At 39.5% G+C, this 24,949-nt stretch overlaps 3 protein-coding genes across 3 annotated transcripts; all 3 read left to right on the top strand.

Moving 5' to 3' along the window:
• Nucleotides 1–292: 292 nt before the first annotated feature.
• Nucleotides 293–6,292, top strand: LOC115743149 (truncated transcription factor CAULIFLOWER A-like). Its single transcript, XM_030677809.2, has 8 exons — nucleotides 293–537; nucleotides 3,620–3,698; nucleotides 4,336–4,400; nucleotides 4,486–4,585; nucleotides 4,675–4,716; nucleotides 5,005–5,046; nucleotides 5,462–5,571; nucleotides 5,991–6,292. Exons 1-8 carry the CDS (start codon nucleotides 353–355, stop codon nucleotides 6,097–6,099), a joined length of 732 nt encoding a protein of 243 aa, XP_030533669.2. The 5' UTR covers nucleotides 293–352; the 3' UTR covers nucleotides 6,100–6,292.
• Nucleotides 6,293–14,280: 7,988 nt separating this feature from the next.
• LOC115731395 lies at nucleotides 14,281–15,806 on the top strand. Its single transcript, XM_030662058.2, has 3 exons — nucleotides 14,281–14,669; nucleotides 14,783–14,862; nucleotides 15,350–15,806. The coding sequence occupies exons 1-3, from the start codon at nucleotides 14,345–14,347 to the stop codon at nucleotides 15,638–15,640; spliced, it is 696 nt and encodes a 231-aa protein (XP_030517918.2). The 5' UTR covers nucleotides 14,281–14,344; the 3' UTR covers nucleotides 15,641–15,806.
• Nucleotides 15,807–21,249: 5,443 nt separating this feature from the next.
• Nucleotides 21,250–24,433, top strand: LOC115743141 (hexosyltransferase GAUT11-like). The gene is made up of 2 exons (XM_030677797.2): nucleotides 21,250–21,883; nucleotides 22,673–24,433. The coding sequence occupies exons 1-2, from the start codon at nucleotides 21,731–21,733 to the stop codon at nucleotides 24,086–24,088; spliced, it is 1,569 nt and encodes a 522-aa protein (XP_030533657.1). The 5' UTR covers nucleotides 21,250–21,730; the 3' UTR covers nucleotides 24,089–24,433.
• Nucleotides 24,434–24,949: the final 516 nt, after the last annotated feature.

Below are 24,949 nucleotides of genomic sequence, written 5' to 3'. Positions count from 1 at the left end.
GACGCTATTCACGAGCGGGTCCGGATCCAATCAGGCATCGACAACGTTGTTGACGAAACCGGCCCGGTTTTCCAATGCCGGGATCCGAAAACCACCTCCGACCTCCGAAAAAGGCCTGTTTTTAGCCACTGCCGTTTCCACATATGGCACTCAGAAGCCACCACTCCTCCTCTCTCACTCTGCTCTTTCTTCTTCCCTGGTCCCCCTGCCGTTGATCGCTCCCGGCTCCTTCCTCCTCCAAGAATATACCCTAGGGACCAGACCAGACCAGACCAGACAGAACATCAACCCCATCTCTCTCTCTCTCTCTCTCTTTGTTTTGTTTCTTGCCGTTTTGGCGGCGGGGGAGAGGATGGGGAGGGGCAGGCTTCAGCTGAAGAGGATAGAGAACAAGATCAACCGGCAGGTCACCTTCTCCAAGAGGAGGACCGGTCTGCTCAAGAAGGCCCATGAGATCTCCGTCCTCTGCGACGCCGAGGTCGCCCTCGTCGTCTTCTCCACCAAGGGCAAGCTCTTCGAGTACTCCTCCGATTCCTGGTAACGTTCCCTCCAACCCAACCCCCCCAAACCCCGCCTCCATCACCATTCCTTCCTTCCTTCCCCGCCGTCTCCGCCGCCCGCCCGCCCGCCCGCCCCGTTCTGGAACACTTCTTGATTTCCTTTGAATGTCCTCTCGCCCTCGCGGTTTTCGTGGCTTCTTGTTTCTTTGCGTGTTCAGGTTTGGGCATTCAGAGGTGTCGTGTCGTGATTGCTGTTTCTTTACCAATTCCAGAAAGTTTTTTTTTCCTTTGTGCTTGCACCTGATGAAAAATGAAGCAGAAAGCATGTCGCGTTTTGAAGTGCGAAGGCGCAACGCGAATATAAACTCCATCTGTAACGTGGTGAAAGAGCTCTTAATTCTGCATAAAAGGGCTCAGTTTTGAACAGATCAATTCATCTCCACCATCTTTTTCGTCGTCCTCGGAGATGTTGCGTATAATCAGAACTGGATATGAAGAAAGCATGCTTGCTGTTAACTGATGTTAGGGCACTCTACAATCTAAACAGCATTCGGGTCTGTATTTTAAAAGGTTAATACTTTAAAAAAAAAACTTTAAACCAGTACATTGGTAATAAATTTATCATAAATTAATATTTTAATCAATAAAAATCTCAAATTGATACACTTTTGACAAATTTATTCTTCGTTAATTTTCATTAAATTTTATCGTCAAATTGTTGATTTGAATAAAGTATGACAGTTTGAGAATTTTTACCATCCTTTTGTCATTTGTGTAGCAATTTGAAAGTTTTTTCACTAAATTAATCCAATTTAATGAAAACTAATCAAAGATAAATTTATCATGTGTGTACCAACTTCAAATTTTTGGTAGTTTGAGATAAATTTGTTGTAAGTGCATCGATTTGAAATTTTTTAGGATAAAAAAAATAATTTGAGATAAATTTATTTTAAATAAATAAATTTGTAATTTTTTATGGTATTAACTCTAATTTATGCTCCTGAATGGACGGATGGTGACTCTATGCACACACTAAATATTGTGCACAGAGCACTCGGCAAGTTTGCAAGCGATGGTGGATCTGTTCACTAGCATTCCAATCTGTTCCCTACTATTCCAACGCGTGATTTTTGAAGTTTGGAGAGGATGATTCGTTCGGCCTAATCATCCAGCTGGAGCTTTCTTCGTAGGGAAGGCTATTTACGCAGCTAGAATTCCTTTCTGGATAACCCAGAAGTTTAATCATGATGTGATGTGTTTTCTTGTTTGAAGAGACATGTCTTGGTTCATTTGTCTTCTTCCACCGCTTGAGTCAGTGGATTCATGCGGCTAAACTGTTGTTCTGGGTAAGGAAAAAATGATACAAAATTATGATTTAATGTGCAACATGCTTCCTAACCTTTTAATTTATTTATTATGATTCCTAAAATTTAGCTCAATGTGCAATATCGTTTATGAACTTTTGACACATGTTCAATTTAGTCACTAGACTATATAAAAATGGGTCAATATCGTCCCTAAACTTGAATTAGTAGAATAACAATATTGTACATTTTTGTATAATTAAGACTAAATTGAATATGAGCGCAATAACTCAGGGACTAAACTAGACAAATTAAAAGTTAATGGATTGAATCTCATATTTTTCTGAAATTCAGTGACCATTTGTGTCGATATGCATCGGAGAACATTGACTATCCTAGTGAATTGTTGTGATTAATTTGGTTCTTGCAATGAGAAGACAAAAGAATCTCACTTTCCAGTGAAAATGATTATATGCTTTTGTTTCCCATCCGTCACAATTTGCCATGATGAATCAACTTTCCTTTTTGGATGTCAAGAAAGTAGAATATGCCTTTCTCAACTTGTAATTTCATCTTCGATCTAAATGAATCATTTTCGTGATAATGCATTCGTGATCAAGGACAGCTAAGGGATTAAGAAGTGTAGGCAAATCCTCTATATAGCAACTGGAGTTTGAACTCTTATCAGGGTCTGTACAAAGAAGAGGCTGAAGATGCAATTTCTCTTGTGGGGTTGGTTGGACTTGGGTCTAACCTTGAACGTTAAGGCTAATTGCATGAATTCGGCTAGAAAGTACAGGTTTTGTAGTTTATGCTTAGAATAAGTGCAATTAACTTGCTTTCAGGCAGTAGATTAGGAATTGTGCAGCGCAACTCATCTTCTCGAGCTTTTTTTTTTTTTTTTTTTTTTTTGGGTGAAATTTGTTTTGACTATAAGTAAATTTTCTAGAGGAATACCATGGAAAGCATGAACTTTCTCGAAAATGGTAGGAATCATGATATTATTTCCAAAAGATTTTCCCTGAGAAGTTCATTAACAGGTTTTAACACTGATTTTCCAATGAAGATGGAGATTAGTAGTGAAGAAGACGGGGCCGGGAAGGATTAGAAAACATAAGTAGTGAACCAAATCCTTAATTTGTGATTCTCAAATTGAGGGAAGGATGATGTAAGCATCCTCCTATATCTTTGGAACATACATTTTCACTCCAAACTGTGACAACGTCGCTTGTGGAACGTGATGGCTCAAGAGGGTGGTGGTGGTACGAGCGTGAAATTACCATTTGACCCAGTTGACAGACATCCGGCATTTCTATCTTGACTTGGGGTAACTATTGTACAAGAAAAACTTTCTCTTTCTGTTCCTCTCCCATGATGGCCACTGATGCTGATCACTATTGTCCGGATTGCGTACTGGGTCGTCTTCAATGCCCCTCATGCTGCCACTTTTGATGACCTCCATTTTCGTAGTAAAGCAAAACTCCAGCTACGAGCGTGGCTCATGATTAAACTTGCTCTTTAAGCTCGTTCATAATCTTGTCGATTAACAGCTTTTAATCTATTCTCAAGCCTGCTTTCAAGTGCTCATCGACAGTGATCAACTAGTCGTGAGGCTAAGTACGTGTCCAATTCGATAATAATCTCGTTCTACATATATATAGACTTGTGAGGGAACTGCAATACCATACTTCCATCTGCCTATGTGGTTATGATCTTATTTGGAAGTCTTATTTCAATTTTCTATCTTGTAGACGCTTCATCTTATTAAACGTACTTACTTCGTAACACATGTTTCGGTTCTGCTTCTTTTCACAGCATGGAGAGAATTCTCGAACGCTATGAAAGATACTCGCACGCGGAGCGCCAAGTTCTTGCAAGTGAGACGGAATCGATAGTAAGACACCCAACCAGAAACTTCTGATAGACCTAAAGAATTAGCCTCTTCTTCTGTTCTTTTTATATGTCTTCAATATTCTGTGGAGCTTTTCTAGAAATATCTTAGATTTCTCCTAGATATATCTAGACTTTTCTACGAATATCTCAATGCTACTTTCAGGAATGTCTTCGATATTTCAACAAAAATCTAGACTATTCCCCAAATATATATGCCGAATATCTCATCCATGCTAGATGTTTCTAGAAATTGGATCATAAATTCCAACAACGATGTTCCGCTCGACTTTTAGTACTTACCCATCGAGCTGCAATGTGCAGAATCTGTGCATATCACTGGACGTGCAAGTCTTTAAATTTGCTGATAAATTTGATATGCAAGAATCATAGAAGCAAGAATGGCATCTTGTTATAGTTTCACATATAAATAAAAAGAGCTCCTTTTGCTATGACAAATCAGTTAGCACTAAATCCTAGATCAGTAGTAGAAACAAGCACGAATAAAGAATAGGTTCTTCGTATTTGATTTCTTTTTCTCTTTGCTATCATTCCAAGCCCGTACCTTAGCTGTGGCTTTCTCTACCCGATCGCAGAAGCTTCTATATCCACTAAGAGAGAAATCCGTTTGAGTGTTTCAGGGTAGCTGGACTTTGCAGCATGCTAAGCTCAAGGCCAGACTTGAAGTTTTACAGAGAAATCATAGGTATATGTGTACTGAGACGAAGTTACTGCCAGAACTGAAAATTATTCGAAGCTAACGAATCTCGATATTTGCTTGATTGTTTCAGGCATTTCATGGGAGAAGATCTTGATTCTTTGAGCCTCAAAGACCTGCAAAATTTGGAGCAGCAACTTGATTCTGCTCTTAAACACATAAGATCGAGAAAGGTACGTACAAGCGAGATTCATTTGAAAGCCAATGTTACTATTGTCAGGTCTTGGGTGTGGCTGATTGCACTCTAAACTTTGCTGAACAGAATCAGCTCATGCATGAATCAATCTCAGTGCTTCAGAAAAAGGTATGCCTATCAAATTTGTTGGCACAGTAGAAGAAAATTTTCACGTGATACTTAGAACATGATGGCTATCTTTTTAATCTAGATAGGCAAATATGTTGACTATATTTAGAGTGGCTCAAGCACAAATAATAGGGCTTTAGATGGGTGAGAGATGTTGACCAATATATGATTGTTGTTTTGTGATTGACCATGTTCATCACGTTGAGGACAAATTTAAACCCTGCAACAGTTTTTCCAGATACCAGTATAGTGGTTGAAGATCTGCTGACTGTTTTCGTCTTCCCACAGGATAGGGCATTGCAGGAGCAAAACAACCTGCTTACAAAGAAAGTGAGTAATTAATCTTCTTCAATGGACTCACCTTTTGAGTCAAATACATCTGGACATATGACAAATTAAAAGAAGTCGGTAGTCATTTGAGCTAGCTCTCTATAACCCGTCCAAAAACTAGCTTCCCGATGTACGATGACCGTATTTCACCGTTGCTTGACCAGAGACATATATTTGTTAGCTATGACTTGACAAATGGTTGGTGTAAGGGTTATGATGGTATTCTTTTTTGGTAATGGTACTGATGTAGCAAAATTTCTCAAAATCTCGTGAAGCATTAGCATTGCTTCAATGAATTTGCCTGAAGAGTTTCTTTTAGTTTCATTATATTTAAGTAAAATCACCTTTTTGGAGATATATGTTTAGAAAAAGAGTACATGCTCATGGCTTTTTGAAATTATTTTGCTGAAAACAGGTAAAGGAGAAGGAGAAGGCCCTAGCCCTGCAAGCTCAGTGGGAGCAGCAAGACCATGCACTTGACTCACCTGTTATTCGACCCCTCAACTTGCCATCTCTGGACATCAAGTCTCTCTCTCTCTCTCTCTCTCTCTCTCTCTCTCTCGAGATTTCAATCTCTCGAATGCTGGCACATACGCTAGGATGCTCTCATGTCTGCACACCGACACTCGTTCTGCCACGTGAAACTGACGAGATAATCTCTAAAACATACTATTTTCTCTACACAACAGTATAGCACTTCTCAAGTACTTATTATAGTAAAGGGTTCGGTATGAGGTACTTTTTTCCCTGAGTCTTGTAGCATTTCAGATTGAATGCAGCTTATAAAGTTAGTCAAGTGAATGCATCTAGTGCAGTTGACAATTGGGACATATCTCCAGTTTCAATTATCTAAATTCTGAAAGCTATGTTCTGCAAGTAGTTTAGCAGATTAGCTGGTTTCCATTGCCTGTTCTAAACAATAAGATGTGTGTGAAATTATGCAGTGGTGGCACTTATCAAGCGAGACACAACAGGCACGACGACAGAGAAAACCTGACTCAGCCGCGGGCCGGTACACTTCTTCCTCCATGGATGCTCCGCCATCTAAGTTAAGGCTTTAACATAAAGGGAAAGTTCTGCTGCCATATCATATGGGACTCTCACCCCTTGCTCTAGGGGAAATAAACTTAGATCTGCATTTTGCAGCATTCTGTATTCCTCAGTGTGTCCTCCGTATATGTGTAGCACGCATTACATTTATGTATAACGATGTACATGGATGTCAAATTATACATGGAAGTTAATACTCATGAAGTAAATGGAGAAGCATATGAATGCCATTGTCTTGGTTAATACAGTTCACAAGCATTACGAGGACTAAGACTCCGTTTGTTTCACGAAAAATATTTTTCCCATTTTTCGATGTTTGGATCACTCAGGAAAATAAGTCAATAGAAAATTTGTACTTAAACTTAGGAAAATTGATTGCCTCTTTAAAACATCGAAAATCATTTTTCAAAGTATGACTAGCTATCGACACTTATATCAGAAACTATGCGCTTGAGCATGGAAAACCCAATGCTTATTCCAACCCTTGGTAGCGGGGCCAGGTCTAGATGTTAGAGCTGGGTCTATCGAAGTCCACCGAGGAGAAGCCAAGATCCGTCGAGACAAAGCCAAGATCCAAGCTTCGGTCCATCACTACTGGGTTCGGAACTCTCGTGCCCGGGATCCTAGCGCCCAAAGACGAGTCCATCTAGGTCAAGCTTGGGTACATCAAGGCTAGGCTCGTGTCCTCGGTGCTCACACCCGGGTCCACCAAAGTGAGCCCGAGATCTCGCGCGCCCGAATATGAGTCCATCGTGGCCGGGTGTGTCCTTGTCCCTACACCTAAGCCTAGGTCCATCTATGTTGGGTGCGGGACCCCAAAGCTAGGGCGAGGGTCCTCGACCTCTACGCTTGAGCCCATCGAGGCCGGTCGAGGACCTTGGCGCCAAGGCAAGGGTCCACAGCCTCTTCGCTTGAGCCCATCAAGGTCGGGCTCGAGCCCTTAGTGCCAAGGTGAAGGTCCACGGCCTCCGCACCCGAGCCCATTGAGGCGGGGTTGAGGACCCGGTGCAAGTGCTCGGGTTTCTGGTGCCCCTACCCGGGTACATCGAGGCCAAACCGGGACCCAATGCTCATGCCTAGGTCTTCGGTGCACATGTCCGACTCCATCGAAGCCGGGTCCTCAACACTTGGGCCTAGGGGTCCATCATGGTCGAGCTCGGGTCCCCGACGCCCTTGCCCGGGTCCCCAGTGCCTAGCCTAAGTCCGTCTATGTTAGGCCCAAGACCCCAATGCTTATGCCCGGGTTCTTAGCACCATTGCTCGGGTCAATCAAGTTAAGACCCAAGTATGTCAAGGCTAGGCCTAGAACCCTAGTGCTTGGGCCCGAGTCCTTACGTCCGTGATTGTGTCCATCAAGGCCAAGCCCAAGACTTGTGCCTTTGCACGAATTCCTAGTGCCCCAACTCGGGTACATCAAGGCTAGGCTTGGTATTCGGCGCCCTAGCCTTGAGTCCATAAAGGTTGGGCCCCGGGTACCCAATGTTAGGACCTAGTTGACGGGGACCTAGCCCCAACCTCGATGGGCTTGGGCCTAGGCATCGAGGACCCGGCCACAGGCACTAGGGTCTTCCGCCAACCCTTGATGGACATGGACCCCACATCCCGGCTTCGGTGTCCCATGCAAGGACCCGACCTTGATGAACACGGCCCGGGTGCCCGGGATCTAGGGCCGATTTTGATAGACTTGTGAACAAGTGCCGAGATCCGAGGCCCGCCTCAATGGACTCGAGTGCCGGCGCCAAAGACTAACCGAGCATTAGTGTCGGGGTATTGAGCCCGATCTCTATGGACCCGAGCTCAACTTGTGTCATTAGGGACCTAGGCACCCCAAAGCCGTACCTTGATAAATTTGAGCCCGAACGTCGGGGTCCCTCCAAGGCACTAAGGAGCCGGGCACATGTACCATGTTCTTGGGATTGGTGCTCTTGCTAGTGCTCGAGAGCCGAGGATCGAGGCTCGGGATGCCGGAAACCGTGCCCAATTGTAGGATACCCATGTGCAAGTCACTAGCGCAAGTCCTTATGAATCGACGAAACTGTTTTTCGGTTCACTTTCGGGTTTGAGCCAAGCGCAAAAAAATATTATAAGAAAATTATTTCATGGAAAATATTTTTCAGAAATTTCATATTTTTCGCAAAACAAACAGAGCTACAAAATTCTATAGTTATGAGCTAAAAAGATACAAAATATTTTTTGTGCAATTAAATTTCACTAACTCCTAGTAAGTATAACAAAAACCACTGGTCAAAAGAACGCGGTGACGTTGTTGCCGAATAACTTACTGGTAACTTAACCAACACTTTTATTAAATTATTAATTTTTGTAATTTGTAAATTATCAATTTTTCTACTAGCTCAACAAATTTTAATTGCATGACTTACCAAAACTTCGAATTTACTAAATCTATGAAAGTATCAACCTAACTTAAGAGTGGTGCATACACTTTTTTCAAATTAAATTACCTACTAGTTTTTTGTTGTAGACTCTTATTTGAATTACGTAACAGTGCTTACTTTTTTTTTTAATTAACCAACTTTTCTATTGTGTTACTAAATATTTTCTACCTTAATTAATAACCGTTTGCAATTCCTTTTAGAGATTACCAACCTAAGTTAGCTCAACTTTTTTCAACTTTTCTTTCATTAAATTATCTATTAATTTTGTGTTACGACTCTTGTTTCAATTACTTATGAACATTTATTCCTTAGCCAATTGAGGGGAAAACTACACTAGAAGTGCCATAACTTGTGTACGGCGTTCACTTGAGTGCCATAACTTTCAAAACGTTCACTTAAGTGCCATAACTTTCAAAAATCGTTCACTTGAGTGCTATGTCGGAGCAAAATCGTTCACTTGAGTGCTACGGCACTTTTCCAGCTTGCCACGTCGCCTTTACGGCATGCCACATCAGCTTTCGGGTGTCTACGGTTACTTTTCCGGCATGCTACGCTTACTTTTCCGGCCGCCACGTTAGCTTTTCTAGCTGCCACGTCAACATGGCACTCAAGTGAACGATTTTTAAAAGTTATGACACTTAAGTAAAAGTTTTGAAAGTTATGGCACTCAAGTGAACGCCGTACAAAAGTTATGGCACTTCTAGTGTATTTTTCCCGTCAATTGAGAGTCTTCAACGTAACAGATGGGTCGAGTTTAGATATGTCGACATGCAATTGCCCTTGATCCAATGAAAGATTGGATGGGATGGGGTGCACGAGCATTGGATAATCCTCGTACCGCCAAACGGGGAAGCATCCATCCGACACCTCCATGAATAATTAGTAGAGATAATTTTTTTTAGAACTTTCCAACTTTTGGTATTGTTTATAAAATTTTATTTGCATTTGTTGGCAATGTCTAATTTACTAGCTTTTTTAGAATAGACCTTAATTAGAGTGACTTGCCAACTGTTTTATATTTAAGTTACAAAGTAATATAGACTTATCAACTCTCATTTAAGTTACTTACTAAAATTTATAAATTTTTAGTGAACACATTTAATTTATCATCCTTGCATGGAATTACTCATTTTAATATAAGTGATTTGTTAACCTTTTTTTTCGATTGAGTTATCGACTAGTTCCGGATTAACAACTCTCATTTGAATTAGCTATTATCATGTATTTGGTTTTGTTTAACTTATCAATTTTTGCATTTGGATTATCTTGTCACTACAACGATTGGTCAGTCACTAAATAAAAAATTATACAAACGTTGGTAAATAATAAGAGAATTTAGTGTGTGTTTCAAAGATAAGAGAAGCAACAAAAAATTGGTTGACCGTGGAGAGGTAACTAACAAATTGTTTCTAAAGGTCCATTTGTTTGAAGGAAAATTACTTTCAGGAAATTATATCTTGATTTTCATTATTTGGATGGTGGAAGGTGAATCGATTTATGGAAAAAGTTTTCCATTGTCTAAAAGCAATAAGTTTAGATCGGGGGAAAACGACTTCTCTTTTTGGATATGACCAAAAAAATTTTCTCCATTTGGCAAAAGGAAATCACTTTCCATCGACTACCAAATAAATAAAAACTAACTATTTTCTTTTATTCTGAACTTTTCAGTGAAATAGACACACTCCACATGAGAATTGAAAATCCAATTGCTAACAAAGTCGGAGAAAATTGATAAGTCACACGGAAAAAATGCTGCTAATTTCGTATGATAGTCGATAAAATTAGGCATTTTCCAAAGGAAATAAAAAATAGCTAAGGGTAAATGGAGATGTCATTCTTTTGTCAGAGATAAGAGAAATTGATTATTTATAAATCAAAAATCAAATGGTTGCTGGCGACTATTTCAAATAAAAATTGACAACGAAAACTAATTAGTGACTGGATTGGAAAAATCTGCTAACCACTATAGTTTACGCTTCTAACTAAAATAAGTTAACAAACCAGACAAATAGAAGTGTTAACTCAAATAGAAGAGCTTATAAATCTAAGAAAAAGCGAAGAAAAAAAGAGTAAATTGATCAAGCAATTTTACTAATATGATTTTTTCCGTTTGCTTAATAACCGATTAAAATCTTCAGACACCTCAATTCGAAAAGTCTTTTCATAACAAGTTCCTAACCGATATACAATATTACTCAACGGTTTAATCGAATGTCATCTTTTCCTTTAATATGGTCTAACCACCTATACGTTCTTTTCGAATTCGACGGTCCAAATTGCAAGCGGCATAAGAGTGTACGAATCAAAATTTCAAATGATTTAACACTACGGGGACTTCACGATCAACTTAATTAGGTACACTTCATTAGGATTAATATTGAACTAACGTGAATTCGACAGCTAATTAATGATCAAATTGATCCCAGTGGTACCAATCATTCCAATAGAGAAATGATAACTACAAAGGAGAATTCCTACGGACATTACCCTCTTGTCAATCCCATCATAATTCACAGAATCAAACTGATTTATGTATCCCATTGAAAATCGATTCCGAAATTGACGGAACTGGATTCCCAACCGGACTTCTAGAACCTTTTTGGGCCATGTGGTCGGTTCCCTCGTGCTCAGCCAATAAGGAAGACGACGAGTGTCCTCGAATGTCTCCTGTGATTTTTAAGTCTCGTTCCATGATTCCACATGGCGGTTCGCAAACGACGACGTGGTCGGACAATGATGGTTCCCATAAAAGTCAAAAGGAAGATAATGAAGCGACGGTGGACGAGATGCATGTAAAGTCATCTTCGCAAACGCCTTATCTTGTCTCGGACGGGAATCGAACATATAACTTTTACCTAGATTAACAAACATAGCCTTTAGAATTTCATGAATATGTAATCGTTACATCCATTATGATATATCTTTTCTAGGATTCGAACCCTCTGTGTGCAATTTTTTGTCTATAAATGCATGTTTCCTAATCGTGATTTTCTTATTTATTTTTGAAGGTTTTTAGGAGTGCATAATCCTAGCATGTCTTTTTGAAATCATAACATTGCAATCTATAATCAGTATAATGATCGACTTTGCACAATAATTATGCTAATCATAAGATAAACTTTTGAATTTGGTATCCACCTTTATATTTAAAGAAATGTTATTGATTCAAAATGTGATAATCACCCTTTATTTCTTGGCTTCAGTAATCCACTAATCCATAAGATGATAGCCACCGATAATTTTGGATACAGGGACAGGTCACCGGCAACCTCTTACTCCATGTTGTCTTTTTGCAAACTTAAAATTTCAATTTTACCACACGGAAAGGTTACATAATTCAAGCATCACTCAATTTTAGGAAAAATTGCATTAAAAAAAAATCATAAACCTATTGCAATTGTGCCAATTCACTCCATTTAGTCCGTCGGTGTTGACGTGGCGCCACCGGTGGCGCCACCGGTGCCGACATTGATAATTTTTAATAATAGTTTTTATATTTTTGAAAACCTTTTTTCCTATCTGTTTTCTTTTCCTTTCTTTTCTTTTTGTTGGGGCCGATAGGACTAATAATTAAAATTCTTAAAAACTATTATTAAAATTTATCCACTTCAAGACTAGCTGGCCAAATGGACTAAATTGGCACAAATGCAAAAGGTTAATGACTCAATTGACAAAAACAAAGATTAATGACTGAATCGACACAATTGCAATAGGGTTATGGCTATTTTGATAATTTTCCTCATAGCCACCCACCCAGCTTTGTCTGGTCGCCCCCAATGAGACTTTTCTTGGTGACAAGCTCAACTCGATCTCGGCCATGAAGTTCCACTTTGCCTGAGTTCAACTCAACCAGACCTCGAGCACCATGGCTAGATCTTGACCAATAGTTGTTGTCCTCCGTGTCTCACACACCTACTTGCATGAGCAGCCGCACCTTCATCTAACTGCAGCTGAGCCTCACTCGAGTTATCTGCAGCAAGTGTTAAGATGGTGACCGAACTAGTGGTTCATTTTACAGGATGGTGATGCTCGAGTAGCTTTGGACATATAAGAGGGCTCGGAGATCTGACCGATCAACATTCATCCCAGCATAAGCAACGAGGAGGAGGAGGTTGAGGACGACAAGTAGAGTGAGATGAAATTTTGCCGGTGGCGAGAGCCATTTTGTTGACATTCAATCAATATTCAATCTATATCTTATTCTATCTTATCTTGTCCATCTTGTCCGGTAAAAATGTCCAGACAACAAAAAATACTCTAGAGCTTCCAAAATAACTTCGTGCAGACAATAAAAATCAGAACATCAATAATTGACAAGATATGGCGTAGTGTTGAGAAATTCATCATCAATGGGGATGCTTTGACTTCGTGTCCTAATCCAAACAAAAAAAAAAAAACAAGTGAATTGGACACGTCTGGGGCGTGACAGATCAACAGGACCTCCAACCACGAAGTCGACTTGGAGCTACTTCTGATTAAATGGTCTTGAATTCATCCATTTGATTATTAACGAATTGAGGAAACTCCTGCTGGTGATAGGACGACCCGTGATTTGTCTGCTGCTACGAGTACAACAACGATGTTTGACATTAGAAGGTGGGTGCTGTCCTTGTAATTTGTCCTCTTCTCTTCTGTAATTAATTGATTGATAATTACCAAAGGGAGGCACTAGACTCTGGGTGTGAATTGTGATCCAAGTCCTCATTGGTGTCAGACTCGTACAATGCGCATTTACCGCCGGAAATCACATATGAGTTATGAATTGATGTGACGTAGAGCAAGAAATAATCTTAATTGACACATAATTTATTAATTTATATTTTTTAGTGACGATGGATCCAACAGGATTTTTCGATGTGTTCAGACTTGAGGCTCTCTCTCGATGATCCTGGACTTTTGCTAAATGTTGCAATCTTAAGTAATATACACAATAAGGTGAAAATGGATTAACACAAATCGCAATTCGTAATGTACATAAGAAGTATTTATTCAAATGTAAGTTCGATTCAAATTCGAAGAGGTATGTAAATCTATTTTGAGTTTGATCTAGATTTTAGCGGATCAATGCATCATTTGTCCGGTTTAATAACATCTAGTTCCCTAAAAAAATCCACAACTTTAGATTTAATCTCAAATCTACGCAGAACTTTTTTTGTTTGGAAAAAATTCCCAATTTCCGCTCTAGCTCTCAATCTACCCATGCGTCCAAACATTGCAATTGATTTTTTCAAGATTACCACATCAAGAGGATGTTGTTGGTTCATATGAATGTGAGGGTGTTGATGAAGAAGTGAGACCTCTAATTGGCCCCGACGTTGATAATTCGGAAGGCATTGGTGGCTATTTTTGGACGCATGCTAGATTTGGGATTGAAGTGAAATTTAAAAAATTTTCTAGACAAAAAAAAGAGCGGGGTCGGAATTAGGATTAGACCTAAAGTTAGGAATTTTATTAGGAAATTAGACCTATTCAACGAAGCATTGTTGTACCAATAATTAGGTCCAAAACGTGTGAGTACCAATTCGTGCACTCTTGACATATGATTAAACCCAAACGTGTGAACCATTTAAACTATATGTGTGTGTATTCATGGGCATCTTGCTCTCGATTATTCTACCTAACTCAACATCTGTTGGAGAACATGGTAAGCACGATCAACGGACGAAACCCACACAACGTTGGAAAACACAAGAGACAAGCTCAAAACCAAGACAAGACCTTTCTTTATTTAATGAAGACCTTTCCTAGAAACACTACGCTCTATAAAGTCAATAAGACAAGCGTGGAAGCCTATATAAACCAAATCACATTCTAGTCTGCTAATTAACAAAGGGATCCCTAGAAGAGAAGACATGAAGAAGGTGCGCATCCGATGGCCGAGATTTTGCGCTGCTTGTGCCGTCGATGACAGCGGCGCCGGACTCAAGATCAACCATAGCTCTTTTCGAAGCAGCAGTGACGACGGTGAGGCCCCGAACCCCAGATTCTCGGGCGGTGGCGAAGATGGTGTCTCCTCGGGTGGCGGCCCCGGCAGTGGCGGCGGGGGAAACAGGGTGATGGTGGTGGTGGACTCGAGCCCCGAAGCAAAGGGCGCTCTTGAATGGGCGCTCTCTCTAACTGTCCAAAGCCAAGACGACGCTATTGTTCTCCTTCACGTAGCCAAGCCCCATGAAGGAGGTAAATTGAAATAAATTGAGTTTGCTTTCTTTCTTTTCCTTTTTATGACGTCACAAATGAAATTTTGGAAATTTATAGGAAATTTGGTATCTGAATTTGTTTTTCGTTTGCAGAGTGCAGGAGGCAGATTGATGGGAGAGCTCGGGAGCTTTTGCATTCCATGAAGAGCACGTGCCAAAAGAGAAGGCCAGGGGTGAGTCTCATTTGACTAGTTAAGAGTTAAAGAACAATGTAGATAGCGGCTGATTTGTAGAATACAATGCGGATAAAATCCATGAGCAAGGCCAAGAATGTGCCGATTCGGGTTTTGAAATTCGGGCGACACCGCCTGCTGGAATAGGTGTCAGTCCGGTTGTGACCGGTTAATGTTTTTGAACTGTATTGAAGATCGAATCGAACTGCCAAGCAATACCTAACTATAAGATTGAACCGGCGAAAGAACTGGACCAATACTCGATCGAATCGGCTGATCCGGTCGGCTCGGTACGGTTTTTGAAATGGTGGTACCAATTGGGACGATGAGACTTCACTTGGTCATTATGGGCATTTCTGCCTTGCTTGTTGTCAATGAAGTGGGTCGGTGGATCCTCCTCCTTTGATCCATCTGCTTTTTGGGCCTTGAACGTCTTCAATCTCAAGATCATTATTCATCCATTTTCTTATCCGTCCTTTTTTTTTAGGTACAAGTGGAGGTGGTCATAAGAGAAGGGAGAAATAACAAGGGTCCAATCATAGTGGAAGAGGCCAAGCGGCGGGAGGTGTCGTTGCTGGCGATCGGCCAGAGGAAGCAGTCGATGATGTGGTGGCTGACGAGGCGGTGGTCCCGGAGGCGGCTCCGCTGTGGAGGAGTGGTGGAGTACTGCATTGAGAATGCTAATTGCATGACCGTCGGTGTGAGGAGGAAGAGTAAGAGTCTTGGTGGGTACTTGATCACCACCAAGCGTCACAAGAATTTTTGGCTTTTAGCTTGACTTTAATATAAATAAATAAGTACTCGCCCCGAATCGTTTATAATCTATTCGAATTAGAATAAGCCATGGGGTTCGTTGCAATTGTTAATGAATTCACATAGACTTACATATGTTTTCCAAATAATATATATTTCTCCCTTAAATTTGTTGGAGTTATCTTACATCGATTGTGCAATAGATTGGTGGTTGGTTTATAAATATGAATGAAAGCCTTCATCCTTTAAAATAGTTTTTGGGGTGAAAGATGTCCAAAAACACCCAATACTAGTATCGGAGATCGGGTTAGCAACAAATTTGGACCCACACATACGGACTCGAGGAGTTGGGGTCGATTTATAAGTATAAAGAAAATTTTCATCATTTGAGCCGCCTTTTAGGGTGAGAGAGGCCAAGTCCAAACATAATCTTTGTACTATCATCTTGCTTTACAATGTCTATGTATGCATTGTCTTTTGCCAAGCAAAGACAAAGACATGATTAGTCATATATTTTAGCTAGAAGGGAAATAAGCTAATGAATTTTCTTTTTCAATGAATTGTTTTTTTAGAGAAAATGCAACCATATTGACATGAGCTTAGCTCAAACAAGATTTTAGGTAGGACACGTATTACGCATGGAGGGGCTAGCTTTCAGAGCCTACCACCACGAGTCTCGAGCCCAACATCTAGTAAGATGCCGACTTTACTAATGTTTGAACACCTTAACTCTTTTGCAAATTATAAACTCACGAACCATTTAATATGCCACCGATTCGGTTTTTTAAAATCAATGTATTGTTTGTGTAGAAAAAAATACGGAACCATTAGTTATACATAGACGCTTAGACATTCTTCAATTACTAAAAAAGATTTTAGTGGTAGGACATCATATTGACGCATGCGATCCTCCATATTTGTCAATTCGTACGGTTAAAAATTGAGTTCTCGACTCAATAGAAAGCCTGATCTATTGAATCGATTTGACTTTTATCTAATGTCGAACACCTTAAATCTTTTTCAAATTATAAACTCACAAGCCACTTAATATGTAAATGTTATATCCTCATTGCAATCGACAAAACTTTATTAAAATAAGAATACTTAAGTTTCGTTATGAAAAAAAATTTTAATTTAGGGTCTGAACACGTTTATAAGTGAGATCAGCAAGACACATTCTTCAATTACTTACAAAAAGTGCCCAAGAAATCGGATTTGACTAAAATGATCCTCCAGACTTGATTCGTCCGTACGACAAAATAATTAAATTCTCATTTTTTTTGAAAAGGCTAAGGAGTTGGCCCTCACATCATTCAATGTACTAGGCCGTTAGATTAAACGGAAATGCCTTCTTGACAGTTCTATTAGGGATGATACAATCTCAATCATAGATCCACAACCTATTTTTGTTTTTTTTGCATCAAAATAATACATTGATAAATAGCAAAAAACTTGTTATACACCAAAAGCAACAATCCAAAAAATAATAATAAATAATAGTACGAGCTAGCAAATGTTAAAAGACTCTATACAAATATCCATACATATTCGTTCACACACCTTCCTTTTATAGTAAATGTTAGATTCTCATAGCAATCCACAAAAACATAATTACATATATATATTTAAGTTTCATTTATTAAGAAAAATTCTAAATAAGGGTATGAAGTGTCACTATTTTCTCAAGAGTGAGTTCAAAATGGACATTATTTCATATAGGGTTAGTATCACAAAAAACCTCAAATTGGTACGTTTGTAATAAATTTACCTCAAACTATTTTTTTAATCACGAAAAACTCCCAACCGGTACACTTGTGATAAATTTACCCCAAACTATTTTTTTGACAATCAAAAACCCTAAACCGTTACACCCGTAATAAATTTACCGCAAACTAATTTTTTCGCCACAAAAAATCCCAAATTGGTACATTTGTGACAAATTTATCCTTCGTTAAATTGGGTTAATAGCACGAAAAGTCCCGAATTGATACACTTGTGATAAACAGAGGATGAAAACCTTAAAGTGGTATACCCATAAACAGCCACGAGCCATCTCACTTAGTAATTTGACGGTTAAATTTAACGAAAGCTAACAAAGAGTAAATTTATCACTAATATACCATTTTTGTGAAAAGTTATCACAAACGTATCCGTTTGGGATTTTCTCATTGGAAAAAAAATAGTTTTGGGTAAATTTGTCACTTTTATACCAATTTAGGGTTTTTCGTTGAATTAACCCTTTCAAAAATAAAAGCTTGAAGTCATCACATTAGTCTCAAAGAATGTTCTAACATAGCTGGCTGGCCAAATCTTTCAACTAGTCATGGGCATTTACGTCCTTTATTTTGTATGAATTTTTTTCTATTTTTTTCTTATATTTTTTTGTTAATACTTTTAATAAGGCCAACCTGGCTAGTCTACAATGGCGATGATCGGCCACCGGGATGTCCGAAGAGGGTCACTGGGCGATGGCCGCAGCCCCTTGTAGGCTGCAACATAGCAAAAAATGAGAAAAATGAAATAAATAAATAATTTAAAATTAAAATTATCTTTAGACGAAAATTCATTTGACATGCCGCAATATTTAACTAGCTAGCGAGGTCAAATCCTTAATTAAAATAACAATGTCTACTTCATACATTTATTTAATGTTATTTTGGTTATTCAAGCCCTTAGTAAAACAAAATACATTGTAACCATTCTTTTGAAAAATGATGATATTTTAGGTCCTTGATTGAAAATTTTCCCATTTATTGTGAAAAGCAATTGATGATAATGTACTTATCATGCGAGGGATTTACTAACATTGGATAAATCTATGCCTATTTTTGCGATACAAAAAAGTACTTCAACATTGTGAAAGTCATCTAATATGATCACATGATACATCGATACTTACTTTTGAGTTATTATGACAAAGTCACTAATAATGTGGATGACTCGGTAATGAGAGGTTGGTAGGAATTTTTTTTATTTACTTATGAAATTCATTAATTTTTTTTCCTCAAAAAACTAACTCTAATACCACCATGAAAGCACCAGTTTCCTACAAACTCCTTCATTTTAGGTTCAATCCCAATTTTTCCTCGAACTACTTTTATTAAGAAAAAAAAAAGTCCAACTTTTACTCTAGTCTCGACTTGTCCACACATCCAAAAATCTTTACTAGTTTCTTCAAAATTATCAATATTGAGGTTAGTAAGAGATTCTTTATTAGGGCATGCATCTTCATTAACAATCTCAGGGTGCATTTGTTTCACTTAAAATGTTTTTCGAAAAATGATTTTTCGGGAAATCATTTTCCAAGAAAACAATTTGTTTTCCTTTGTTTGGTGATATGTGATGGAAAAAGTTTTCTTTGTGTTTGATTTTCACTTGGAAAATGATTTCACTTTCATGACTTTATTTTAGGCAACAAAAAATCGAATTTTTAAATTATATTCTATATTTTTACTCTTCTTTTTTCTTTTTTTCTTCTTCTTCCTTTTGCCTTCTGCAACTTCATCATCCTTCTTCCTCCTGCCTCCATCCCTTTTCCTTCTGCAATGTCGGCGGCCATGGGTGAGCTCGAGGTTCATTAGATCTACCCGAGGCCACCGACGTTCCTCGAGGCCACCTGGTCAGGTCGAGGCCACCGGTGAGCCTCAAGGTCACCAAATTCGACGGCCTTGGGTGAGGGTTTCATCCTTATGTGACTTCTTCTTCCGACGGCCTTTGAGGCTAGACCGTGGTCCATCCGAACGTCGGCAATGGAGGAAGAAAAGAAAAGAAAGGAAAAAAAGAACATAAAATAATATTAAAACATTAAAGTACAATATCAAAATTAAAGATGAGCAATTTCAAAAAGTGTTTTCACCTTTTAAGATTGGGAAATTCACTTTCCCGATTTTGCACATAAACTTTTCATTGATCGGAAAGTGTTTTCCTTTGACTGAATCATTTTCCGATGAACCAAATGAGTGAAAATCCGAAAAACTAATTTCAAAAAAATACTTTCCCACAAACAAACACTCCCTAAGTCTTATAATGTTGATAATCTTAAAGAAATCAATGGCAATTCTTGGATGCATAGGTGGATTTGGGATTAGAGAGAAAGTTGGAGATTTTTTTTTTTTAGACGAAAAACTTTTTATGATAGAATTGGAGTTGTACATAAAGTTGAAGATTTTGCCAGGGAATTAGTCCATTGTGAAAAAAACTAACAAAAACTAGTCGATATATTTGATATTTTACAAAGAAGTTCCTAATGACACCTAATAGTTACAAAACAGCATTAAGTTGATTAGCAACTTTCCGTGGAGAACAATGCTTTTCAACTTATTTATATGTTGTAGGTAAGTTTTTATATGAAATAGGTAATTAAGGGCTTGTATGGTAACACTCCCTGAAAAGTATTTCTGTTTCGAAAGTGTTCCGGAAGTGAATAGAAATGCGTGTGGTTAAAAAATGTTCCAAAAGTGTTCCTTGTAAAAAAAAGAAACACTTTTGAAGCCAAAAAAAGAAACAAAGAAAACTTATTTCTAGGTTTTAGAACACTTTTTAGAAACAACTCGAGGGCGAGCCCGTGCAAGCCCCCACCGCCCACCATCTTCGAAATAGTCGGCATAGTTGACATCGCGCCACCACCGGTTGCAAATCCGTCCTTTTGATGAAAAAAATATTTTTTTTGTACTTGCCAACCGCATTTTTATTCCCGAAAATCGTAGCTAGGAGCAAAAATACAAAAAAAATATTTATGTTCCAAATATGTTTTCCAGGAACAAAAACGTTCCATACGTAGCCTAAGCATTAACACATCTACTAATCAACCAGAAAAAGTTAACCGTATCACGAGCAGAAATATTGAAGAAGAGAGGGAAGAATGACTCCCAAGCCTTATCCACTAGGTCAACCTTCCCATGAGCTTCATGAGAAGTTCATTAGTTGAATGTCTATATCTTTTTGACTCGAGTTATAACTACTTATCATGTTAAGGGCTTGGTGTCATAATACTAATGAAGGTGGCTCTTGGTGGATCCTCTTCCTCGTTACTTAGAAAAAGCGAGCCACCGGTTTAGAAAGCGAAGAAGAAATTAAAAAAAAAAAAAAAAATCAAAGGCTCATATCCACTATCTAGGAATATATAAAAAAGGTAAGAATTCAAGTCTAATCTAATCCACAAAAAAATTGTGACAAAACACAATCCATTGTCTAATAGAGAACTATACCTCTCTTGCATCCTCATTTACACATCAAGGATTGAGGAGGTAATTTAGTAACAAGTCGTAGAGTTCGATTATCAAGACTATTTATGGCTTGTGTTGTATATGAAAAAAGAGCCCTCAGCCACCTTTCTTGTTCAAGGTCGCTCGCCTTTTTGAATAGTAGAAAGTGGGGCATCGGCCATAATCTTAGTAACCCGATGCTCTAGCTTACATAATTTCAAACTACTCACCTCGAACCAAGATTGTTCCATGATCAAGAGGTGATTTTGACCATTTCAATAGCTTTCTTCAAAAAACAGATTTTTATCTGATTTTAGTAGCTTTCCATAACAAGGGGTGATAACAATTTCCTTTTTATGATTGGAAAAATCACAAATTTAAGGACCTCTTCGTTGTTAAAAGGATAATGGGATTCCCTAATCCTAGGATGTGTCTGTAAAACCTTGTTTAAAAGCAAGACAACGTGACTTGGCGGCACGTGGTTTCACATGACATGTTCGTGTTTTGCCGTCGCCCTTTGTGCTGTTTCCCTCCCACTGGAACTGATTTTCTGACCCCAACGCCCCTCGACCCCACCCCCATCGCTTTCAATTCAACTCGAAAGCGTCCGTTCCCTTCAAAGATCTTCTCTTTTCCGATCCTCTCTACACACCCGCCAATCGCTCGTACGTAATTTCGCACCACGTCGAGCTCCCCAATCTCAGCTCCGCGGTCAGTCGCCGTCGTCGTCGTCTTTTTTCTTGATTCAAGAATCGGTGGCGCTGCGCCACGCCGCACCAATGGGTTCTTGACGCGCGTGTGGCGTGCACGAGAAAGTACACCCTTTTGACAGCTTCTTTGATCGAATCTGGGAAATGGGTGCTCGTGAATTCTTGATTCGGTGGTAAAACCGTGGGGGGAGTGGCCGTAAGATGAGGCGGCGGGCCGCCGATTTCCGGCGCCCGGTGCGGAGGAAGTATTGGTGTTGGGTCTGGGCACTTCTTGGCTTGTTCTTGGTCGCGGGGTTGCTGTTGTTCGTGGTTCAGCACATTCAAAATGAGGATCGGAGCGTGAATCCTGTGCAGGTATAATTGCAGGGTTCTCTGTGGATGATTCTGTTTCGTTTGTTGACCACGGTAATTAAAGGGAAATCCCTAGTACCAATTTGATTTTAGTTGATTGGTGGTGCCACTACCGGGGCCTCGTGCGGATTCAATTTGATTTTCAGATTGCGATCTCCAGTCCCTTGTTACTTGAATTGGCTGTGTCTTGGTTGAATTGCTTGTCTTTTAACTTGTGGACGTTCTGCCCTTTGGCATTAGTTCCTCTTGCGTTTAGATAAACCTCTTACCGTAACTCTGGTAGCTAATTACTCGCATGTGTGACCGCATTGATCGTTTTAGTCCTGATAATTTTTCTTCTGAACTATGCTTTCTACCTAGAGAATTTTAAGAGGGATTAGATGGAGAAGGAAAGGTCAGGGGAATATGAGGAAGTTAATCTGTCTGGCATGTGGCTGAGAAACTAGCTAGATCATACTTCTTGACATTGTTGCACTTAGAGGTAGAGGATTTATGAGCGAGCGTAACAGATGTATGCTTGCCGTGGTTTGCTGAGATGGTTCGTTGACTTTGGCAGAGTTAGATATGTTGTCTCTTCTGCTAAGTTTTGCGTAGCTTTCGATGCCAGAATGTGTAGATTGGCGTTTCTAGTATAGCTGATAATCATTTTGATGTACTTAGGATCAAAATGGTCACTTCTCCTCACTTTTTATGCCCTGTCAAAACTGAATTGAAAATTTCCCATTGCTTTCCTGTTGCTGGACTGTTGGCATTGTAATCAATATAGGTATAAATTTCGACAATGCATCTCAGGAAAGAAGAGAAAGTCCTCAACGGGAAGCTCATCGGGTTTCAAATTTTACTGAAGAATTAGTGAGCACAACCTCACTTTCTCGGCAATTGGCAGAGCAAATGACACTTGCCAAGGCATATGTCGTCATAGCAAAGGAACACAACAACCTTCACCTTGCTTGGGAACTGAGCTCAAGAATACGAAGTTGCCAACTCTTACTCTCAAAAGCTGCAATGAGAGGAGACCCTGTCACGTTCGATGAGGCGGAGCCAATCATCAAAAGCCTATCTTCTCTAATTTTTAAGGCACAAGATGCGCACTATGATGTAGCAACCACAATAATAACAATGAAATCCCATATCCAAGCCCTTGAAGATCGTGCAAATGCAGCTATAGTTCAGAGCACAGTATTTGGACAACTGGCAGCGGAAGCATTACCAAAAAGCCTCCATTGCCTAAATGTCAAACTCACCGTCAATTGGATTAGGAACCCATCACTGCAAAAACTCGCAGAAGAGACTGTATATTCTCCTCGGCTTGTCGACAACAATCTGTATCACTTCTGCATATTTTCTGATAATTTGCTGGCAACATCTGTAGTTGTCAATTCTACTGTCTCTAATGCTGATCATCCCCAACAGCTTGTCTTCCATATTGTTACGAATGGAATAAGTTATGGAGCGATGCAGGCATGGTTTCACCGCAATGACTTCAAAGGAGCGACCATAGAAGTGCAGAATATCGAGGAGTTTACTTGGCTGAATGCTTCTTTTGCTCCTATCGTAAAACAGCTGTCGGATGCAGATGCTGAGCCAAAGATGTGGAACCAAAAGTATTTATCTTTACTAGATCACCTCCGGTTTTACATCCCTGATATCTACCCGCAGTTGGAGAAGGTGGTTTTTCTTGAAGATGATGTTGTCGTCCAGAAGGAATTGACACCGCTGCTTTCGTTGGAATTGCATGGAAATGTTAATGGAGCGGTGGAGACATGCCTGGAGGCATTTCATCGCTACTACAGGTATCTTAATTTTTCGAATCCACTCATAAGCACCAAGTTTGATCCTCAAGCATGTGGGTGGGCATTCGGAATGAATGTCTTTGATCTGATTGCGTGGAGGAAAGCAAATGTTACGTCTTGGTATCATTATTGGCTACGGCAGAATGCAGATGGGACACTGTGGAAGCTTGGCACGCTTCCACCTGGCCTTTTAGCCTTTTATGGACTCACAGAGCCACTTGATCGACGATGGCATGTGCTGGGTTTGGGCTATGACATGAACATCGATAGTCGTCTAATAGAGAGCGCAGCTGTCATTCACTTCAATGGCAATATGAAGCCGTGGCTCAAGTTGGGTGTTGGCAAGTATAAGCTTCTGTGGGAAAGGTATGTGAATACAAGCCATCCGTTTCTCCAGGACTGTGTCACAGCATAAAATGTTCTACCTCTTGATTGTTGGTGGCTCATGCAATGACCAACACTTTCACCTAGCTGCTGCAGCTCTAGCATAGGGTTATTACAAGCAGAAAAATTTTGAATGTTGTTAGGAGGTTTTCTTTTCTTCTTTTTCCTTAATTATATGTCAAATTATTAGGATTATTCTTATAGAGGAGATAGTGAAATTCATTAAAAGATATGAGGCTTCAAATTTTTCTGGTGGAATTTTCTGTTAGCTTTCTACAAGTATAGAGATATTCTTTTTCCCCCCCTTTGAATAGCGGATTTTGTAATAATCTCATCTCATTTTTAAGAGGGAATGGAAAAGTTACTGGTTGTCTTACGATGCTCGTCTGGCCTGTGGAGGCATTTTTGTGACGGTTCCTATTGGAGAAACAGTTAGACAGATGATGGTTTTCTGATACTTATGCTGGCATTCTACTTGCTTTTGCTGCGTATTGAAGCTCAACTTATTGTCATATCTCCTGTCCAAGTTATATGTTATGTGAGATGCATGATCCGAAGGACCGAAGGGCCAAAGGGTTAAGATGGCACATCAACTGAGACATATCTTCTGAGATCTCACTGGAGGACAACATAATTTGATATAGATTGTGGACTTTCTTTTTATTTTGAACCATTGCCCTTCCGTCATCTTATGCTCGGTTTTTTCCAGCAAATATTTATGCTGGTTTCTGACCATCATTTGGTAACTACATGAAGCCATTGGATGATCACGTTTGTGCGATATGCCTGGTTTCATAAGTTGTTCATAGATCATCTTTATCGAACCACGGCAGTCTGTCATCTGTTCTGGACAACATAGGTGACTGCAATTACAGATGACCATAGGCTGCTG

The sequence above is a fragment of the Rhodamnia argentea genome, chromosome 6 (genome assembly GCF_020921035.1).
Source record: "Rhodamnia argentea isolate NSW1041297 chromosome 6, ASM2092103v1, whole genome shotgun sequence".
In the NCBI taxonomy this organism is placed as follows: Eukaryota; Viridiplantae; Streptophyta; class Magnoliopsida; order Myrtales; family Myrtaceae; genus Rhodamnia; species Rhodamnia argentea.
Note: the sequence above shows the minus strand (reverse complement) of the source record. Positions and strands in the feature narration are given on the sequence as shown.